This window comes from Amphibalanus amphitrite, unplaced genomic scaffold (genome assembly GCF_019059575.1).
Source record: "Amphibalanus amphitrite isolate SeventyFive unplaced genomic scaffold, NRLGWU_Aamphi_draft 000662F_arrow, whole genome shotgun sequence".
Lineage (NCBI taxonomy): Eukaryota > Metazoa > Arthropoda > Thecostraca > Balanomorpha > Balanidae > Amphibalanus > Amphibalanus amphitrite.
This window is the reverse complement of record NW_024882156.1, coordinates 327589-350614: the sequence shown is the minus strand read 5'-3', so window position 1 is coordinate 350614 and position 23026 is coordinate 327589. Positions and strand designations below refer to the sequence as shown.

Here is a 23026-nt window from a genome sequence, read left to right as displayed (position 1 = left end):
TGACCTGTTGGATGTGCCACGTGACTGGACTGGGTGATCAGCTGAGCACACACCGCTCGGACAGCCGCTCATCGGCCGGCTCTCCCGGGAGAGGGGAGCAGAGAGTGCAGAGGATCCCCCTGTGACCCGATCCCGTGATCCCCGCGAGGGCGACCAATATCAGAGCGTTACAGAGCTGCACGGCACACCCAGTCCCGTTCCCAAACATGTGCTCAAAACCTGCAGACGTATCGGAATGGTTCTCTTTGAACTTATCCCAGCAAATAGCTCAAAGTAACTGGTGAATAGCAGGAGTTTATTAATTAGCATCATAATCGTCGTTTTAACTGCTATACTAGTAGTTGATAATTGCTTGTGATATTGAAAACATTTAATGAGCAGAAGCAAACCACTTTGAGCTGGCGAAACGATTTTTCAAGAACCGAATACAAACTTCTAATAGTTTTAGAGTAAAAGCAGAAAGACGACTGCTTCAATTTCAGAAGACCGATGAAGTTGCGCTCGGTGCAGCAGTGCCTTTCAATATCCTTTGCCCTGTTAATGGTATTGCTTTCATCACCCGAGCCGCCTTCCCAACCCGCTCCCGTCATCGGCAGTAAGAGGCAATATATTTAATATACTGGCCGCACCAATGATCGAAGGCTTCCGATTCAGTATTGACGTGCGTAGTTTATTGACATCGATATATTTACACTGGCCAGAAGCAAGCAATAATCACAGACAACTTTGGTTAGGTTGGTTAGTTCAAAGGCTGATAAAAGAGACAGCCTAGGGCAAGCTTTGAAAAGAGTACAAAACAATTACTCGTTTCAAGTTCACACAGACAATGTCTAACGCTGCACTCAGACACAACACTTCATGGAACACAAAGACGGTACGATCACACACGAATGGAAATTCTTTGGAACTTCCATGCGGCAAAGAACCCCGCGAGTAAACTCTCCATTCTCAGCTGTGACTTAGGCAGACCTTATTAAAACGACGAAGGCTGTTACAAAGCGAAATTCCACAGCTCAGGCGCCACAAATGCCGCTCTTCTTTAACTTATCCAAGACTATAGCCTCATCTGAACACCACTGGCAGGGAAAGCTCAACTCACACACAGTCACTGGCGTTTGACTGATTCGCTATCGTCGGTCAGGCTGGCCAGGCGACTACAGACAGAGATGGAGCCCCCTGAGATATTTCCCAGCCTCGCTATAACCGACCTCTATGTCATACTGATGTGGTGGCCTGCACCCCACAGAAGCGAAATCCTACTTTGTGCGCAGTATCGGCACACGACGCAGTCGAGCGTCATAGCGTGCGGAACTGCACCCGAGCATAGAACATACCACGCACACCGGCGACGCCGTGTCAGTAGCAGTTCAAGGTAGGCTCGTGTTTATCACGTCCAATAACCACAAATTCACGGAACCGGCTAATCAGCCTGTCGAGAGAACCGCGCCTAGTAGCCAGCCGTGGTTCCGGGACCGCACCTGGTCGCAGTTCTACAAACCGGGAGCTTTGATTGAGCGCCGCCGGCGGCGCGGCGGGCATCAGAGAAGCCCCGGGGTAAATGGAGGCCGCGGTATTAATCCATCGTCTGGCTATTACGCTGCGGCCGTGTCATTAAAGGACAGGGACCGAATCATGGTCTAACTTATGATACAGTAACGTAGAACACTGGACAGTGTACAGTGGCCTAAGGTGACAACATTTCACCTGTCGGAGATGGAACAGTCGAACAACATAATTCGTATCGGTACGTTGCGATACGGCGCTCGCTCTGCAGCTATTAAAGGCTCGCCTTTGATGCCGTCAGGCCGTCTGTCAGACGCCAGGAAATCAATAACCGACTTCTCGGAGATGCCTTACCCAATGAAAATGTAGCCTAGTCTTGCAGAAAAACGATACACCAGGGCACATCACGACTTTATCGGAAACTACTCGTCCACTGACGCTTGACGAATAAAAACGACGCAACCATACTCTGAAAGCTTATAAACTTCAATGGGTAGTTTGAGTTCGTAAAACTTAACATGATCAGTGTTGATATTAAATCAAACTTAAGCTTTGTTCTCTTTGCCAAAATCAGCAGCCAAGACGCAAAATTTTACCGAATCGTAAATTGATCTCCCACCAAAGTTCCTGTACTGGCTCCACCAAACCGGCTGTGCAAGTTTCCAGCCGTCTGCACTAAAACATTTTTTACTGACCAGTTTTTTTACTGCTCTTCACCAGATGCTTCGGCGAATCGTCCCAAGTATCGTCAGTATCCCTACAAGCGCCCCAGCCCAATGGATCCGCCCCAGTTCTGCGGATCCTGTTCTACATGCGTCCCAGTTCAGTGGATCCGTCCTCCAGGATGCTGCCCGTGTTCTCCAGTCGCGGTTTCACCAGGATCCGCAGGAAGCCGTCCACGTCGTTCAGCTGTTTGGAGTAGAATTTGGCGGCCAGCAGGTGCTCGCCGGCCGACCAGGGCACGATGGTGGCCACCGCCCGTACCGGCTCGTACGGACCGACAGTTCTGGGGGCGCACAGACAGACACAAGTCAGGGGAACGCATGCACAAATGACACACAGACACAATGAGGTAGGAGCAACGTCAAGGCAATGGCGAATTTCAAACTGCCATGGATGCTTAAGTGCGCTTGCACACTATGTCCAAAACATTTCATCGGGTGTCTCTTTATAAGAGGTGAAGTATGAACCTCAGCCAAGCATATTAAAAGTACATAACGCGTAGATCGTGAGTTCCAAGGCAAGGCAGGTGTGAAGTTTATACAGTTATAGCGGAAACTCGAAATGGCCTGGCGGTGGCGACTGCACACATCACGTACTTGTTGACTTTGATTTTGACGGGCTCGGTGAGGCCGCCTCCCTCCAGGAGGAACCGTCCGCGAGTCAGCCGGGTGGGCAGCGGGTTGTTGAACTCGGCTATCACTCGCAGCTCGGCGCCCACTGACGGGTGCCCGTCCAGCTGAGAAAGGAAGGCGAGGTGTCACATAAAAACAAACACACAAACAAATATATCACTGATACGTTAAGATCCCAACATAATGTACCCGCAAAAAGCAGGTAGCTTTGCCACAGTGAATGTCGCCTTATATGGTCCTTGGTCACCCATCCGTCCAGTTCTCTAAGCAAGAATCCCCAACCCTTTGCCCACCTCTATCCGGATGTCGGGTTTGCGGACTCTGAAGTCGTCGCTGGCGAAGTACTCGTAGTCGGTGTCGAGGACGCCGACGATGGCGGCGATGCGGAAGGCGCTCTGGTCCACCAGCTGGTCGTAGTACTCGTCGTACGAGACCGGCATCGAGATCTCCTCCTCTGTAGGAGGCGGGGAGAGGAGTCAGACAGACATCGAGGTATCCTCCTCTGTAGGAGGCGGGGAGAGGGGTGGGGGTCAGACAGAGAGCCGGGTCCGGAGCGGGGAGAGACGATGACGTGATACACGGAGTAGAAGTATTACTGGAGAACAGACCCTCATCCTATCGCCATGTTGAGCGGATAATTAAGACAAGAAGTTACAAAAGTTGGTTGGCATGTTTTATGGAAAACAGGCGGTGAGTTGATTAGAACTATTTCACAAGTAACAACCAAATATGCCGTAAAATATCGGCAATGGCGGCATGCATCTGGACCGGTGCCTCTCACCGTTTCCGGGCTCCACCTGGAATCGGTAGTTGTTCTTTTTGACGAACTGGCCGGTGCGGCCGGTGTAGAGCTGTGTATCGACTCGGAGGTGCGCCGACACCGTGTACGGCCGGTCCTCGCTGCGGTTCTCCACCCGCAGGGTCACACTGGGGGCGGTGGAGGGGGGGGGGGGTCAGACAGCCGCCCCCGTCTGGGCAGCTGTGCGGAGCGACGGAGACACTCCGCCCGGGATCGGCTGTCCATCGCAGCACTCCGAGGGTAAACGAGTTCGGGTCACTTCCCGGGGCACAGGTCGGCCTCATCGGATTAATTTGCAGCTGATAAGGTCACACGAGAAATATGATAACAAAGTACAGCACAGAACTGGTTCATTAGACGTTGTAAGGACACATTGAACGGGGTCGTCCTCTTCTTAATTAACTGGATGGCAGACATTTTTTCTATTTAGCTAGGCACCGGCCAGCGACTATTGGATAAGACACAGCCACGATGCCCACCTTCCCGCCGCCCGGACCCGCGCGCCGCGGCCACTCACTGGAACGTCTGTCCGATGACGATGTCGTCGTTGAGGGCGAAGTCGCAGTGGATATCCTCGAGCTCCTCGTTGAGGTAGAACCTGCTGAAGACGTGTCCCGTCTCGCGGAGCGCGTTCAGCATCGTCCGCCGCTCCACATCCGTCTCTGTAGGGGGCGGGGAGAACGGTCAATGGTCAGGAGTTGATTAATAACGGTATTGTAGACGGTACACGGCGAGTGACAGACTCTTTTACTGATCCCTCGAACATAATCGCCATGCCAAAAAGAGCATGTTTGGATAATTCAGGCTTACAATTGATAGGCTGAGCTTTCAATGGTCAATAAGAGATACTTGAGAGTGCTATACCAGTATATAGTATTAATGATTACCTTCATCGTGTTTGTATTTGCTCGTCAGATCCTCGTGGGTCCATTCGCCCAGAGCTTTGGTGACCACCGCCTTGCCGACGCTGGGGACGAAGGCAGAGGTCACACCACGCGTCGCGCCTTACCTTCTATTTTATCCAAACAAATTGGTTGGTAACCGAATCCCGACAGAGCACATTCAGCTTCACAAAGGCGTCTACCGCAAGACCTGTCATAACTAGCAGCCGATCGGTCGACAGCGGAGACTCGAGAGATGGATTGACTCACTAACTAGTCGCCTACATATTGAACAATCAACAAACTAGCGACCATCCAGTCAGCAAAGCCCCTCCACGTCTCCACACATCTCCCTGGACATGCCGGCGGTCTGATAGATTACCCAATCGCCGTCCGTGCCCCAGAGCCGGCGGCGGCGAGTTCCACTCACTCTGCGCGCTCGGTGAGTAGCAGTTTAAGCGGCTGCCGCGGACCCGAGTACTTCCAGAACACCCGGTCCGCGTTCACCTCGGCGAACACAAAGCCCACGTCGAAGGCGCGCTTCACCTCGCCGTTCCGGACCGCCTGCAGCGCGCACGGGCCGCAGGCGTACCGGCCTGCGGCGGAACGGGGCGCACGGTGGGGCGGAGCGCCGCCGATATCGGTTTGATTTCTTAACATCAAAGCAAAGCAACGGCAGCGCAGGACTACGCCGATAGCATTATAGATAGCATACGCCGATAGCATAGACTCGGCCGATAGCAGTAAGAGCCGAGAAGGTGCTGTGACTGAAGCAAAAATGCTTTTGCTTTGGCTATAACTATTTTGTACGTGTCTTGATAAATGAAATAAATTCATTTTATATTTCTGTTCTATCTGCGATCAAATCCGTCTTAGGTATGTGCTCACTGCTCACGCTATTGAATAGATGTAAAAGCACCGGGGGTCCCAGCAACATCAATTCCAATTCATCGCAGCATCAAATAAATCTAACTATTGATTTCGATGAATCGATCATTCATTTATCGAATTCATCGGCAGATCGATGTCGGCCTGTGACGGTGACCCGTGATGGGCTCTCCGACTAACAATATCACACAGAACCGCCCAAAATGGAGCTGGGTTACAAGGCGGGTCACTGACCTTCGCTGACCTCCTGCGGCGTGGCGTCGAACGCCTGCCAGCCGCCGTAGCTGGACCGACTGGCGGCGCTCTCCAGGTCCGGCCGCAGCATCCACGCCTCGTTCCACACGTGGAAATTCCTGCCCGTCAGCGGCAAAGGTGAAAGGTGACTGGGTTAATTAATCATCACAGTCTAATTACCGAGGTTAAGGGAGTTCCACGTAGGAGGTAAATGACCAACGAACTAGTTAGTAAACGTATCGAGAATAGCATTGGTATAAACCTTGATCTTTCACGCGTGAGATACGTATACATCTTGAACATCCTACGCTTAAATGAGTTCGAACAAGCATATATCTCGCCGTCTAAAGCGAAAGCGAAAATGTGGGCGAATATCCAAGTGCAATCCGCCTTTGGTAAGGAATTGCTATGTCTGCGCTGTTGCTCAATGGCGCTCTCGGTATTGCGTCTATCCTGGAGACGTGGGGTGGCGAAAGAGGCTGGGTGGGCGCGTTACTGTCAGACTCGGTACCCTCTGCCCCCGTGGGGCGGCCCACCAGCTGTAAGTCGGCCCGTCCCTGAGAGCACACCGAACTCACGGCCGTCCCCCCTGTGGGCTAGCCGCCGCCGCTGTGAGCTAATCACCTACCCTGTGAGCTAGCCGTCCCCCCCCTGTGGGCTAGCCGCCGCCGCTGCGGGCTCACCAAGTGGAGTCCCTGTTGAGCCGCTCGATGGGCTCGCCCTCGCTGTCGTAGAACACGTCGATAGTGAGGCTGCCGTGGGTGTCGTGAGCCGACGAGTAGTTGGTCACCGGCCGGCACGGGATGCCCAGCGCCCGGCACACTGCCGCCAAAGAGAATGGGTCACACAGACACTGTAACAGGCTTCCGGGACTGGTACTTCCGCGATTATTTACACCATCTTCTTAAATAAAACAAGACTATTTAAGAAAAACCATGCAATGCCTGACTAACTTGCCGTTGCAATGAGAAATCCCTTGTTTACCAGCCAAAGCAACCAGTTACCCGAGCAGTCTCAGCGCTGTTTTCCCCCGGTGTTTAGTTCATAAGTTATCGCGGCAGGCCAGGACACGTCACTGTCTGAGCGGCTCTGACAGCGCCGCCCGGCATTTCGCCGCCGAGTCCGGGGAATATTGGACACCCGGCCAGCCAGGAACAAACGGGGCGCCCGGAGGACGGCCGTTCCGACGCACGGTGGCAGCTCAGTGGCGACCACTTAGCATTAGACTAAGGAGCAACTATGCAACGCACAACGAGACGCTTACGACGTAAACAGGCCGAAACAAACAGACAGATTGCGCTGCAATTGCAGAAGCGCAGTTGGATAACTCGTTAATTATTCCTAAAAAAGAAGTAAGGCTTTTAAGTTCTTTGTTAGGCGCAGAGCTGTCAATGAAATAACAAAATAAATGTCTGCGTTCTTCTTTAAAGGGTTTTGAACCGAGATCATTTGCATTTTAAAACGATCCTGAAAAGTACGAGAAGGTAACGCAAATACAGTCAAGTATGAACCAATTCGTACTAACTTCATGCCGCGGCCACCCCTGTCGTCATGACTCAATACTGTGCCGCGCTCACTCTCCCCAGAGACATTCTCTCACATGTGGTGCTCTCTTTCTCAGAGTGAGAGTACTCTCTTTCTCACCGGTGGTGGAGACCCCGGCGAACACCCAGCACTGTCCGAACTTGACGGGCCGTCCGGTGCGGTGGTACTGCTGCAGAATCTGCACGGAGCCCTGCCACCGGGTGGGCGCCGTGCCGCCGGCGTACTCGCCGCTCCAGTTACCCACCAGCACGCCGTCCTCGTCACAGTGGTTCACCTGAGGGAGAGGGACACCGGGACACGTCACAGAGAGGGGCACGCCGGGACACGTCACAGAGAGGGGCACGCCGGGACACGTCACAGAGGGATACCGGGACAGACACGTCACAGAGGGACACCGGGACACGTCACAGAGAGGGACACCGGGACACGTCACAGAGAGGGGCACCGGTACACGTCACAGAGAGGGGCACCGGGACACGTCACAGAGAGGGACACCGGGACAAGTCACAGAGGGACACCGGGACAGACACGTCACAGAGGGACACCGGGACAGACACGTCACAGAGAGGGGCACCGGTACACGTCACAGTGGTTCATCTGTGAGGGAGAGGGACACCGGGACACGTCACAGAGAGGGGCAACGGGACACGTCACATAGGGACACCGGTACACGTCACAGAGAGGGACACCGGGACCGTCACAGAGAGGGACACCGGGACACGTCACAGAGGCACCGGTACACGTCACAGAGAGGGGCACCGGGACACGTCACAGAGAGGGACACCAGGACACGTCACAGAGGGACACCGGGACAGACACGTCACAGAGAGGGACACCGGGACAGACACGTCACAGAGGGACACCGGTACACGTCACAGAGAGGGACTCCGGGACACGTCACAGAGAGGGACACCGGGACACGTCACAGAGAGGGACACCGGGACACGTCACAGAGAGGGACACCGGTACACGTCACAGAGAGGGACACCAGGACACGTCACACAGAGGGACACCGGGACACGTCACAGAGAGGGGCACCGGGACACGTCACAGAGGGACACCGGGACAGACACGTCACAGAGGGACACCGGTACACGTCACAGAGAGGGGCACCGGTAGTCGGTACACGTCACAGAGAGGGGCACCGGGACACGTCACAGAGGGACACCGGGACACGTCACAGAGAGGGACACCAGGACACGTCACAGAGGGACACCGGGACAGACACGTCACAGAGAGGGACACCGGGACAGACACGTCACAGAGGGACACCGGTACACGTCACAGAGAGGGACACCGGGACACGTCACAGAGAGGGACACCGGGGCACGTCACAGAGAGGGACACCGGGACACGTCACAGAGAGGGACACCGGTACACGTCACAGAGGGACACCGGGACACGTCACAGAGAGGGGCACCGGGACACGTCACAGAGAGGGGCACCGGGACACGTCACAGAGAGGGACACCGGTACACGTCACAGAGAGGGGCACCGGGACACGTCACAGAGAGGGACACCGGGACACGTCACAGAGAGGGACACCGGTACACGTCACAGAGAGGGGCACCGGTACACGTCACAGAGGGACACCGGGACACGTCACAGATAGGGGCACCGGGACACGTCACAGAGAGGGACACCGGGACACGTCACAGAGGGACACCGGGACAGACATGTCACAGAGGGACACCGGGACAGACACGTCACAGAGAGGGGCACCGGTACACGTCACAGTGGTTCATCTGTGAGAGAGAGGGACACCGGGACACGTCACAGAGAGGGGCAACGGGACACGTCACATAGGGACACCGGTACACGTCACAGAGAGGGACACCGGGACCGTCACAGAGAGGGGCACCGGGACACGTCACAGAGAGGGGCACCGGTACACGTCACAGAGAGGGGCACCGGGACACGTCACAGAGAGGGACACCAGGACACGTCACAGAGGGACACCGGGACAGACACGTCACAGAGACTGAGAGGGACACCGGGACAGACACGTCACAGAAAGACACCGGTACACGTCACAGAGAGGGACACCGGGACACGTCACAGAGAGGGACACCGGGACACGTCACAGAGAGGGGCACCGGTAGTCGGTACACGTCACAGAGAGGGGCACCGGCACACGTCACAGAGGGACACCGGGACACGTCACAGAGAGGGGCACCGGGACACGTCACAGAGGGACACCGGGACAGACACGTCACAGAGGGACACCGGGACACGTCACAGAGAGGGACACCGGGACACGTCACAGAGAGGGGCACCGGTAGTCGGTACACGTCACAGAGAGGGGCACCGGTACACGTCACAGAGGGACACCGGGACACGTCACAGAGAGGGACACCAGGACACGTCACAGAGGGACACCGGGACAGACACGTCACAGAGAGGGACACCGGGAAAGACACGTCACAGAGGGACACCGGTACACGTCACAGAGAGGGACACCGGGACACGTCACAGAGAGGGACACCGGGACACGTCACAGAGAGGGACACCGGGACACGTCACAGAGAGGGACACCGGGACACGTCACAGAGAGGGACACCGGTAGTCGGTACACGTCACAGAGAGGGGCACCGGTACACGTCACAGAGGGACACCGGGACACGTCACAGAGAGGGGCACCGGGACACGTCACAGAGAGGGGCACCGGGACACGTCACAGAGAGGGGCACCGGGACACGTCACAGAGAGGGACACCGGTAGTCGGTGCACGTCACAGAGAGGGGCACCGGTACACGTCACAGAGGGACACCGGGACACGTCACAGAGAGGGGCACCGGGACACGTCACAGAGAGGGACACCGGTACACGTCACAGAGGGACACCGGGACACGTCACAGAGAGGGGCACCGGGACACGTCACAGAGAGGGGCACCGGGACACGTCACAGAGAGGGACACCGGGACACGTCACAGAGAGGGACACCGGTACACGTCACAGAGAGGGACACCGGTACACGTCACAGAGAGGGACACCAGGACACGTCACACAGAGGGACACCGGGACACGTCACAGAGAGGGGCACCGGGACACGTCACAGAGAGGGACACCGGGACACGTCATAGAGAGGGACACCGGGACACGTCACAGAGAGGGGCACCGGGACACGTCACAGAGAGGGGCACCGGTACACGTCACAGAGAGGGACACCGGGACACGTCACAGAGGGACACCGGGACACGTCACAGAGAGGGACACCGGGGGTCCGGGACAGACACGTCACAGCACGCCGTCCTCGTCGCAGTGGTTCACCTGTGTAGGAGGTACCGGGACACTCACAGGACGTCGTCCATATCACAGCGGTTCACCTGTCACATCGAGGTACAATACATCATCAAACGTCACAAACAGTGTCTACATATGCCAACAGGACTGAAACTGGAAGGTTATTTTAATGAGCGAACCGTTGAACATAAGCGGCTCAGAATAGGCTGGCACTGAGTTGAGAGCTCCATCAGACCTAAACGCCACCTGTTCTACCAATACAGCTGAGTTACAGCGCCGCCCAGCGTCGTGCTCGTAGGCAGAGCTAACCAGAGATATAGGGCAGAGTTAAACAGCGGCCGGGGCAGCTGCCGCTAATCTTTGTTGACCAGCCGCCCGCTAACACAGGGGACCAGGGGAGAGCTACCAGTGACGACTGCTGACCCCGCCCACCCCGAGGCCGGGCAGGTGCTGGTGACAGATTCTGCTGAACAGCCGCCCGCCTAACCCGTCCCCACCCCTTCATGTGGTGTTGACTGTCCGTGCATGTATCGCTGGGAGCCGGACGTGGGCACATTCCAATCGACGACAGACGGTCCCCAGATGGATCAACACTGCAGCGTCAGCAGTGAACCGCCACAGAACATGGCCCCTGTTTGAGTATGGTCTCTGTACACAGATGTACAGAAGGGACGGTCCCGAGATGGATAAACACTGCACTGCAACACCGGCGGCACCAAACATGGCCCGTGTTTGGGTACAGAGATGTCCAGAGGAGGACGGTCCCCAGATGGATAAACACCGCAGCGCCGGCAGTAGCACCGAGCATGGCCCGTGTTTGGGTACATAGATGTGCAGAGGGGGTGGCATTGAGTGATGTGGTGAAACCATCTCACTGACCGGGTAAATAGGCAGCAGCGTGACGGAGGGGAGATGCCATGTTTCTCAGCTGGCGAGTGGCGACACATTAGCTGTTTAATGTTTACACAATGCATTCTGTTCACGTAGTGGAGACCAGTGATTCGCAAACTGCAAATGTAGGACGTTATCCAAAAGGAGAAGAAAAACCACCACCTAAAACCATGTACCGTGCCGGTGTTCGTGCAGTCTGTCACTACCGTCTGCCATCCAGTCTGTCAGCCCGTCATAGTCGGTGCTCTGTCACTAACAGTTGGAAACGTTTATATCTTGCTGTGGACAGCCGTGGCAGCTCGGATGAACCATTGTTTAGTGTCGCTGCAATGACCAGTCAGTGTATCCAACAATTCGAGCTGTTTTTCAGCGACTTCCTGCACGGCGATTCAATAATTGGTACAGGGGCTCTGCTGCCTCGGACGGTGATGGATCCCTAACCGTGCCACCTTGTCAATCAGAGACTTGACGACGAATCTACATTCCACAGCACGCCTTATCGTCCCTCACAAGCGCGTAAATGGCAGGGAGCAGTGTTCCAAATTTTAGCCCCTCCCCATCCGGGATCTCACCATGGCTAAGACGGCTCGGACCACGAGCACGGGTCAGGTGAGGGTGACCCGTGTCCCCCACCCAGGGCCTCACCATGGCTGAGACGGCTCGCAGTTCGCACCACGAGCACGGGTCAGGTGAGGGTGACCCGGGTCCCCCTATCCAGGATCTCACCATTGCTGAGACGGCGCGCACCACGAGCACGGGGTCGGCGCGGTCGGCCAGTCGGTTGCAGATGGCGCGTCCGACCACGGCCAGGCTGCAGTCGAGCACGTCCGCCTCGTACTGGCCGTAGCTCCAGGGACAGGGCCGCGGCCGACTGTGGCTGCCGCGGTACAGCAGGCCCGCGTCCGACTCGACGTACTCGCGGCGCTCGGCCGGCTCCGGCAGGTACACGGCGTCCTCTGCAGGTACAGGAGGGAGTACAGGACGGGGTACTGATGTACACAGGTACACGGCGTCCTCTGTACACAGGGCGGGGTACTGAGGTACACAGGTACACGGCGTCCTCCGTACACAGAACGGGCTACTGAGGTATACAGTACACAGGTACACAGCGATCTCTGGGTACAGGACGGGGTACTGAGGTACACAGTACACAGGTACACGGCGTCCTCTTGGTACAGGAGGGGGTACTGAGGTACACAGGTACACGGCGTCCTCTGGGTACAGGACGGGCTACTGAGGTACACAGGTACACGGCGTCCTCTGCAGGTACAGAGGACGGGGTACTGAGGTACACAGGTACACGGCGTCCTCTGGGTACAGGACGGGCTACTGAGGTACACAGGTACACGGCGTCCTCTGTACACAGGGCGGGGTACAGGACGGGGCACTGAGGTACACAGGTACACGGCGTCCTCTGCAGGTACAGAGCGGGGTACAGGACGGGGCACTGAGGTACACAGGTACACGGCGTCCTCTGCAGGTACAGAGCGGGGTACAGGACGGGGCACTGAGGTACACAGGTACACGGCGTCCTCTGGGTACACAGGACGGGGTACTGAGGTACACAGTACACAGGTACACGGCGTCTTCTGGGTACAGGACGGGGTACTGAGGTACACAGTACACAGGTATATACACAGCGTCCTCTGCAGATAGGATAGGGTATGGTGCATGGTACTGAGACATGCAGCAGATGTAGCACAGTGCATTTTCTGATGCCAAGTCCGATAAGTACACACTGACACGCTGAGTATGCATTGTGTAAATATTCGCTGGACCATGACACTCGAGCGTTCCAATGAAGGTCCAGGGTCAGCCGTATTTACTCCGTAACCATTGCACAGAGTGCACAAGCCTTGCCGGCGTTAAAGTAAATATACGGCACAGCGAAAATACTGCAACATGTTTCGTCACGCTCAAAGACTTTGTATGTTAGGTCTCCCAATTCCCATACCGGATGTATGTAGTTGAAACATTTACGGAGACACATACCACGATCAAGGCTGTCCAAATAACTTCGCAATACGAATTTCTCCATCGCTCTCCGCCATTTGCAGGTCCAAGAACCTACCTACCTCTCAAGGATAGCTCTGCTTAGTCTCTCCGTCCCATTCGGAGGTCTCTAACCAGACAGTGACGTCACAGCGGCCCTCCGCCAATCGCCGCGCGGCGTCTTAACATTACAGTGACGTCACAGCGGCCCTCAGCCAATCACCGCGCGGCTCCGCTGTGAGCGCTGCTCGCCGGCCTCACCTGAACACCACGGGTTGAACAGCATGTAGACGAGTGTGGGGTGGCTGTAGTTCAGCGAGTGGTCGCCCGTCCTCGTGTCCACCTCCAGACGCCACTTGCCGACGATACTGCTGGCTGATGACGTCACCTGTGAATCAGCCGCGGATAACGTCATACGTGAGCGAGTGGCTGATGACGTGCACCTTGCAAGTAAATGAATCCCATTTCGTCTCAGGATTATTTTACTAGAGCTGTCGCATCCAAATGTTTGGGAAATAAACAATGAGAGAATCATGATACGACAAAACTCAGTCTATGAATAGGTGGACGGTTCGGTATGTTTTGAGAACATTTTGATTGTGTTTGTCAAACTCCATCGGCCGGTCGGCTGATGTAACCCGATCCATAGGAGTATCGCCCCTACACACTGCGCGCTATACAGGGCCCTCTCCGCCGGCCCGGCCCGGCCGTACGTACCCTGAGTGTGATTTTGTCGCCCTCGTTTTCGGCAATGTGCGCGTGCCAGGCGCCGGTGGGCGCCTCGTCTTCCGGTGTGACGGGCACCGCCTCCAGGGTGCCGTGGCCCACCGACGGCACGTCGGCCGCTGGAACGGGGCGGGTGAGGTACGGTACAGCACCACACTGTACTGGGACAGTGGAGGGTACAGCTCACAGGGAGGGTAACGAAGCAGTGGGGGTCGGTCAGCGGTCACAGCACCACACTGTACTGGGACAGTGGAGGGCACAGCTAACAGGGAGGGTAACAGAGCAGCAGGTCGGTCAGCGGTCACCGGGACAACTAGAGGGCACCGGATCTACCGCAAGGTTTGGAGACTGAACGATGATATGGGGTGTACCCGTGAACGGAATAAAAGCACAGTTTTTTTTTTTTAACGCGAAACTACTTAATCACAACAAAACATAGCCCTTCTATGACTTATGAGTGACTATGAGCAGATTTGAGGCAGCACAACTGAAGAATGAGCGAGCAAAGGGTATGGACACACAACGCTGAGCGCCTCATGGTGAACATTTACCACAGTTCGAATAGCGAGCGAGGCACATTGAACAAATAACGCCACATAAAGCTTGCAGAAATTAGGTAGCTGAGACACCACAAAAGCTATAACGGCCGAATAAGACCGGACAAGAGTAAAGCAAGGGCTACATATACATACATGAAAAGGGACGAAACGCAGACATCAATTCATTCACTGAATAATATCGTGACAGTCACAAACGTTCATGGGACATACATGGCAGACATATGAGCTTATCAAAGCTTTCTTACCTCGATCACCCTCTGAAAAATGTCAAATCAGCGTTATCTACAGAAATAGTGGCAGGCCATGTCGAAAGCATCGCATAATGCACGGGAACTAATGAAACATATCAACTTACTTTCATCTTACATCCTACAGGCACAAGCAGCAAGAAGAAAGAGTTGACTCGGTCAGTGACGGTCAGATAAAGTCCATAGGAATAGACGATAAAGACCACCATTACCAAGTACCACGTAATAGTCACGAAATGTATTAGCTTGCTGGATAAGTCTACTTAATTAACTGCATACAATTAAAACCGTAAAATGCATAGGAACAGAGTGCGTACTGAATGAGCGTGAACAAGGGTTAGAGATGAAAATATTCTCTTACAAAATTGAAATCCCAGCTCCCGCCAATTTTACAAATTCGTTTTGACAGGATAGCGGCAAAGAAGTGTGATTAGACAACGGCAACGAAGTGTGATTAGACAACGATCCATTTAAGAACAAAGTCAGGTGAGTATCGTTATGCAGCAATGAAGCGTATAGCCCGGATCTGCCGACGGTCGGACCGGCCGCGCGGCGCGGCGCCGGACCCACCATCCACGGTGAAGATGAGCGATATGTGGTCCCGCTCCTCGGTGTACTTTCGGTTGAAGCGGACGCAGATGTGGAAGGGCTGGCCGCGGCGCACGACCAGCGCCCGGCGCCGCAGGCCGCGCTGGTACACCGCCGTGCAGTGGTCGGCGCCGTTCGTACGGACGCAGAGGTCCAGCTCCGCCACGGCCAGAGCGCCGTCCAGCAGCGGCTGACTGGCCACTGGAACACAGACAGCGGGCCACAGCGGGTCACAGCGGGTCACAGCGCCCACCAGCAGGGGCTGACTGGCCACTGGAACACAGACACAGCGGACACAGCGGGTCACAGCGCGCCGTCCAGCAGCGGCTGACTGGCCACTGGAACACAGACACAGCGATCACAGCGGTCACAGCGGTCACAGCGGGTCACAGCGGTCGGTCACAGCGCACCGTCCAGCAGGGGCTGACTGCCCACTGGAACACAGTCACAGCGGTCACAGCGGGTCACAGCGCGCCGTCCAGCAGGGGCTGGCTGGCCACTGGAACACAGACACAGCGGGTCACAGCGGTCACAGCGGGTCACAGCGCGCCGTCCAGCAGGGGCTGACTGGCCACTGGAACACAGACACAGCGGTCACAGCGGGTCACAGCGCGCCGTCCAGCAGGGGCTGACTGGCCACTGGAACACAGACACAGCGGGTCACAGCGCGCCGTCCAGCAGGGGCTGACTGGCCACTGGAACACAGACACAGCGGTCACAGCGGGTCACAGCGCGCCGTCCAGCAGGGGCTGACTGGCCACTGGAACACAGACACAGCGGGTCACAGCGGGTCACAGCGGGTCACAGCGCGCCGTCCAGCAGGGGCTGACTGGCCACTGGAACACAGACACAGCGGGTCACAGCGCGCCGTCCAGCAGGGGTTGACTGGCCACTGGAACACAGACACAGTGGTCACAGCGGTCACAGCGGGTCACAGCGCGCCATCCAGCAGGGGCTGACTGGCCACTGGAACAGGGGACACAGCGGGTCACAGCGGGTCACAGCGCACCATCCAGCAGGGGCTGACTGGCCACTGGAACACAGACACAGCGGGTCACAGCGGTCACAGCGCGCCGTCCAGCAGGGGCTGACTGGCCACTGGAACAACACAGACACAGTGGTCACAGCGGTCACAGCGGGTCACAGCGCGCCGTCCAGCAGGGGCTGACTGGCCACTGGAACACAGACACAGCGGGTCACAGCGGTCACAACGGTCACAGCGCACCGTCCAGCAGGGGCTGGCTGGCCACTGGAACAGGGGTGATGGGACACCACAGTCACAGCGGGTGGGTCACAGCGGGTCACACAAGGTCACACAGGACACACCGTGGGTCACAGCTGTGTGGTGATGTCCATCTTTGTTTATATATTTAGGACGTGCGCACTATTTCTACTGTCACCACTGAACTAATGGCCGGCGGCTGGGAGTCGTCCGTGATTCATCAGACGGTGTAATTAGTCACTCTAAATATCGCCGCAGCGACCCACACTGGTGTCCGAGTGAGCTCAGCCCGGTGACAGCGATGCGCCGCCTGTTTTGTCTGTATACAGTCACCCGCTCATCTATCGCTGACAGCACTGCCAATTCGGCACCGATTACGACATTTACAGTCGAATCCAATCAATAAACTGTTCACTTTTAGTAGCCAAACTGTTTTTGGCGTTGGATGCTAGTCCGATTGCCGATATACCACTGCCGACCACCGTCATGGAGTTCCATTTGTGCCGAAATCAATTAATGAATCCGTTGTTTATCCTCGTTTGACGTAAGGGAGGTCCAGCCGATCGCTATCAGCCAGCGAGGGAGTCGGTTGCAGGGCTGAGTCAGTCCGACATTCATCAGCTGCAGACATTCAAAATTATATATCCTATCACTTGTTTGAGCAATTTTCGGCAGATACTGTTCAGACCCAGTTGAGATTGATTGATAAACTGGATATAACAAATGTGGGACAACGTCAGATCCAACATGTGTATCAGCACACGATGTGTCACCGTTGATGAAGTTCACCCCCGGCGCCCATATAATGCTCAGACCACGACACTTCCTGGACTGAATGCCCTTCCCAGTCACACCGCGTCTCGCTGTTTTACAGGCCGGCGGCCGGGGCTTCTCCCGTCTCTGCACTGACACCTCTGTGTGAGGTGTCACCTGTCCGTCCCACTTCGTGGCGCTGTCCCCTGTCCTACGCCCCCGGGGTCGCAGCCGCTCGGCCCGTGCACATACCTACCGGCCTGTGCCGCGGCACTGACCCCTGGCCGCGGCGCCGTGGACCGACTGCTGACATTTGGACCGTGCCAAGCTCAACAGAAGGCGGCGGCCGACTGTATGCAGCCGATTGCCGGCGGCACCGGGGCGGCCGCCGCGGGCACCCCGCAGGAGCCGCCGCCGGCGCCCGGGGCCGTGCGGGTCGGTGTCACTGAGATGGCCCGCCCCCGGTCACAGCAGAGGTCACTGCGGGCGGTCCGTCCCCGGGTCACTGAGGTGGTCCGCCTCCGGTCACTGAAGGGGTCACTGCTGGTGGTCCTCCCCGGCTCACTACAGTTACGATTTCTGGTGGGTTTTCGCGGATCACTGGTCGCTGTGTCGGTCCCCCGCCCCCGGTCCCCACAGCGTCACACCGCTGTCGGTGTGCGCCCTGCACCCCGCCAGCCCCCGGTCTCGTCCCGCTCTGTTGTTACAGTAGCGATCACCCGGCTCCCGGTGATGACGTCAGCCCGCCCCAGCGCCATAGACACGGCTGTTTGTGCCCGTGTCACGCTCAGTTTAGGAACTGAGAGCTGATTTGTATTTTTATTTGACGCGAAATTCAGCGCCTGATTGTTGATTTAAAGAGGAAATATTATGGACCCCACGAATAGTCTGACAATGCATTATTTATTATTTGAGTCGGGGAAAAGAACCGTTAGCTACCTTTGGTGCCCCATGAACTGAATGTAACGCCAACGGTCAGCCCCCCCCCCCCCCCGCTGCATTGACAAGGTACACGGAAAACCGGGCACTGCTCAGACGTCTCTTAGGCACTATTGTTTCATAAGGATCAACCCCTGGCGCCCGCGTCTCAAGTGTATTTACTATGGTGACTGTATCAGCCGTTGCTGAAAGGCTTGTAACCGCTCTGATCGCAACAGTCGATGTTGACTCTGCTATGTTACACCAGACGGCGCCAGTACGTACAATTGGCCCCCTGTCCGACCACAGACCTCTGGCGGATCTGAGATCGGCGGCGGCGAGTGACTGTGTGCACCTAATGGCGTCAGACCGGCGCCGCCTGATACCCTTTGAGAGGCGCCGTCACCGTCTGCGGGCCGCTATAGGTCACACCGTCTGCGGCTGAAGATAAAGGTCACACCGCCGTGAGTCGTCTGGCAGACGTCTGCCGCTCGGTGCTGGCGGAGAACGGTCTGGTTCTGAGATCAGGGGTTACGAGTTCTGAGTGCTCTTTGTGACCGCCGAGAGCAGGAGCCGTGTGAAAGTTCTTCTGACGCCGACAACGACCACTAACCGGCCCAGGCACGGACTGCAGACGCGATAACACACCCGGCTGGAGGGCTCATAATCGATAACTTAATGAGCCGTGGCTGTTTTCTCAGATGCTACAATTACCCCTGTAAACCTATGTCATCATTTCATTACCTAACCTCCAGAACCAGTGATATCATGACCTCCTCTGTCTCGACCCGTGCTCACTGCTCGGGGCCTCTGGGGTCCATAATACCACGAGGATCCGCCTTGCAGACCACCTTCCACCCCTGAGCCCGAGGATACGAGTCCCCCGGCCCGGTGACCCGTCTGACCGATCACCGGAGATCAGACAGCCGTCACCTGTCTCCCAGCTCGCTGACGGTCATCGTTCATTCCAGCTGTCCATTGGGCGGTCAGAGCCGCCAGCAGCGGCCGGCTGCAGCCGGACGGCAGGTCGGATGGTCGTATGATCGACTATTACAGACACACCCGACATGGCCAGCACAGTCGGCCGGTCGCCGCGGACCAGAGCTGTCCGTGCGTTCGCCAGGGTCGGATCAGCACACGGTCGGGCCGGGGCTGTGCGCCGTGGTTCGCTCGCCGGACCCTCTCGCCGGCCGAAACAATGGCGGCGGGTGTGCGCAGACCCCCGGCGGCGGCCGGCCGTAAATACGGCCACTGGACGGCGCCCGCTGCCAGCCCGAGAGCCCCTCTGTAAACGGGCCCGGCCGTGTTTAGCTGCGGCAGCGCCACTCCAGATACACGAACGGTGACGGCCCGCAGACACCGGCCGGGGCGGGGCGGCGGGAGCGCCCCCGGGGGCGAGCACTGAGAGGGCTCTTGGAGAGGGAGAGAGAGCCCCAGGGATGGGCCGATATGAGAGTTCTGGGACGGTGAGAGGGTCCGCGGGGCGATACGAGAAACATGGAAACATTTAGAGCGCCCTCGCGCACCTAGCTGTGCTTGCTGGGGGTCCGAGGACCACTGCAGAGCCGGCGCCGAGGTGACCGCACAGCTGTCGGCTAGCGGTGGGGGATGAAGTCACCGGGCCCACAGGTCCGGCGGCACAATGCGCCCCTGTCCTGGCGCTCGGCGCCAGAGCTCGGCCACCGGTCATCCCTATCTCCGGCGCTACCACGAAACGTCACCTTCATCAGAATTCAGAATACCCCTCCCTCCGCGGGCTGTCTGCGCCCCAGACACCCGATCTCTGCAGCGAGCAGTGGCGTTGAACGGTGCGAGCGGAGAGCACGCGCCGCTGAGCTGCGCGCAGCTGCCGGCTGGAGCAGGCGCGCGGAGGTAAACGGGGCTCCCTCGTCACAACAGCAAACACGAGTCGAACAGCGGGACCGCCCGTCTCGTCGGGATGCCGGCGCCCCGAGCCGCCCTGTCGATGGCGTGTACTTCAAAGGCCGTGCCCTGGGCCCGGGCCGGGTAAATACTGGCGGCGCGGCACGCTCAGCCGCGTCAGTGGCAGCGCCGGGACCGCCGCCGACAGGACTACAGCGCCGGGAGCGCCGCAGTCCACCGTTGCAGCGCCAGGAGCGCCGCCGACCGCGCCGGAACATTCGCCGGCACACTCGCCAAGTCGGGGAAAACATAGACGCCCCATGGGAGCTTTAAAAATAAAGTCATCCCGTGAGAGCTATTCGGAGAACTTCGTAAGATAACAGCTGCAAACTTTGCATCAACCAAGGCTCTAATAGTTTCATGTCCCCCACCACCACCCAGCATTACCATTGCAAAATGTTATCTTCTACAGACAACAGCTAAATGTTTCGTAAAATGTTCCTTTTATGACTTTGATCACATTTTCTTCCGAGTTCCTTAGTAATTCATATAATTGTCGATGTTGTATTCATAACTACACACCAATACTTGTCCCGACAGGATGCTTATAAGGTAGTCAAATTTGGGCTTTGAGTGTATTCCTGACCGGCCCGATCTTATGACTCGGGCCCGATCGGATCCCTCTGCCGTCGTAGCGCCGACCCCGCTCTGTTTATCTCCCCACCTGCTCACCGCCCACGTCCGTCCTCTCACCCGGCGGCCGGGATGTGGCATCTATCAGTGACGGAACAAGGATACGACCAGCTCTCCCGAGTCCCGCCAGCCCTGTGTGAGCTGAGGCGTAATTTACACAGCGAACACCGGTAGCTAGCGCTGGAGGCCGGCTTCCTGCGTCCTTCGGGAGACTTCAACGGACGCACGCACACGACACGCTAACCCAGCGCCGGGCTGTGTCATTCCATTGTGGCCATTCAGCCTCCGACAGTCACGAACCGGTCCCATCGTCACGAGGCCGCCCGAACTGCCGTGCGTGTCCAGTGCTGCCCGCGTGGGCGGCCGTGGATATGTGCTGCAGGGCGGGGGCGGGGGCGGCTGTGCGTGGGGCGGAGGGGCGAAAACAGTAGTTTCGGTTCCGCTCGCCACCGCCGGGGACGAAGCCGCACAGGTGCGGCGGGCGGCAGGCGAGGAGCAGTCCGCGCTAACGGCCGAGGGTGGTGACAGAGACGAGTAATTAAACGGGCTATCGAGTGTCGTGACGAAGCTACCCAATGCTATGCCGCTGATGGAAATTAACTGCACTATCGTGCAAATGGTTGTAATTTAGAATCAATTCCTACACCAACTGCTTTATCCATTTGTGATATAAGAGTCGTCGTACTTGGGCAAAGCATACGAAAAGCCGAACGTTTCAGTTTTTTCCCCCAGTAAAATAGATTGTGTTTGGCGTTGTCTGGTTACTCACAGTCCGAAGTCGCTGGCTTGGGCAGCACGATATCGCTCTTGTCAGCCCGGTTGATGGAGAAATACTCCCGTTTATGTCTCTGTCTTGAAAAACACTGCCCCATGGTGAGGATTCCTTTAGAAGCACCTGAAACAAACGTCGAAATGATCATTACCCATGAGTCTATGCGCGCTAGGTAAGCTGTTGCTGCCAGTCTTGCAGAGAGCGGTAGGTCGTCTCGGGAGCGCTCGGCCGTACCCGGCAGTCTGTGGGTGACCGGCACACCGATACAGTGGCAGTGAGACCCGGCAGTCTGTGGGGTGACCGGTACACAATGGCAGTGAGACCCGGTAGTCTGTGGGGTGACCGGCCCGCCGCTGGCCGGCACTGGCGGCCGTCCAGCCGGTGCCGGCGGGCCGCATTGCCGTGTCAGCGCCCAGCAACGGCCGGCACAGCTGCTCTGAGGAATAACCAACACTGAGAGCACCCTCCAACAGCCGGCGACAACTGCCCTGTGGAATATCCAGCACTTCCTGACAGCCACTCACCAGCACAGCTGGTACAGCTGCCCGGCCAGCTGCCCTGAGGAATAGCCAACACTACCCGGCCAGCAACTCACCACCTCTGGCCCGGTAGCAGCAGGACAAAGCTGTCCCGAGAGTAAACCACACTGGCCCGTCAGACTCCAGTCTCGCTGCGCCTCGTTCAGCCGTCCAAAGGGCCTGCCGCGCCAGCCCTCCGACCGTTCATGCTGTGACGGCGTTTAACATCGGAGAACCGACCTGCAGTAAAACCAACCAGGAAGCACCAGAGGCTGTGGTATGCACTGATTGGACTCGTCGACCTGACTTCAGGTTCAGCGAATGACGATCTCATGACGACAAGAAACAAATGCACAATGTAAGGATAAGCGGTTGAACCACACCTTACAAGAAACTTCAAGTTATCCCTTCCTGTCTGATGTGGGTGTCTGTATTATCGGAACGTTTATTATACGGCCTCCCGGTCCCCGTCTTAGCAACACGGCCCGCGGTAGCCTGTCGGCCACTCGATCGGCACCCCCCCCCCCCCCCGGCCCGGTCCAGGCACGGTCAGCTCAGCTGCAGCACGGATGCATGCCGACGTATTCGGTAATGCTTGCCATTCGCTGCTCCGGAGGCCCGTCTGGCCAGGTGTGCTGACGTCATCAGTAGACTGGGAGGGGGAGGGGAGGGGACGGCACCGGGCCGCTCACCTGTGTGTATCTGACCGGGTCAGTAGACCACCGCCACAGCCACCACACCACAGCCGCCGCCGCTGCCACCGCCACCGGCGGAGCACAGCGCACGAGTGGCCGGCGCCCGCCCGCCCGGCCCCCCGACTGACCCCTCAGTGGC

The 23026-nt window shown here is 57.2% G+C and overlaps 1 protein-coding gene across 2 annotated transcripts; it reads right to left on the bottom strand.

Moving 5' to 3' along the window:
• Positions 1 to 656: 656 nt before the first annotated feature.
• Positions 657 to 23026, bottom strand: LOC122364216 (annulin-like). Of its 2 annotated transcripts, XM_043334393.1 has the most exons (17): positions 22885 to 23019; positions 21672 to 21797; positions 15436 to 15654; positions 14863 to 14874; positions 14049 to 14176; positions 13593 to 13719; positions 12066 to 12295; positions 7305 to 7479; positions 6344 to 6482; positions 5661 to 5779; positions 4969 to 5134; positions 4545 to 4624; positions 4175 to 4319; positions 3640 to 3785; positions 3152 to 3312; positions 2823 to 2962; positions 657 to 2509 (listed from the first exon to the last, which is right to left on the bottom strand). In XM_043334393.1, the coding sequence occupies exons 2-17, from the start codon at positions 21772 to 21774 to the stop codon at positions 2311 to 2313; spliced, it is 2289 nt and encodes a 762-aa protein (XP_043190328.1). In that variant the 5' UTR covers positions 21775 to 21797; positions 22885 to 23019; the 3' UTR covers positions 657 to 2310. The 2 variants fall into 2 exon arrangements, with proteins under 2 accessions (XP_043190328.1, XP_043190329.1); XM_043334394.1 differs by lacking the exon at positions 14863 to 14874 and having other exon boundaries at positions 22885 to 23026.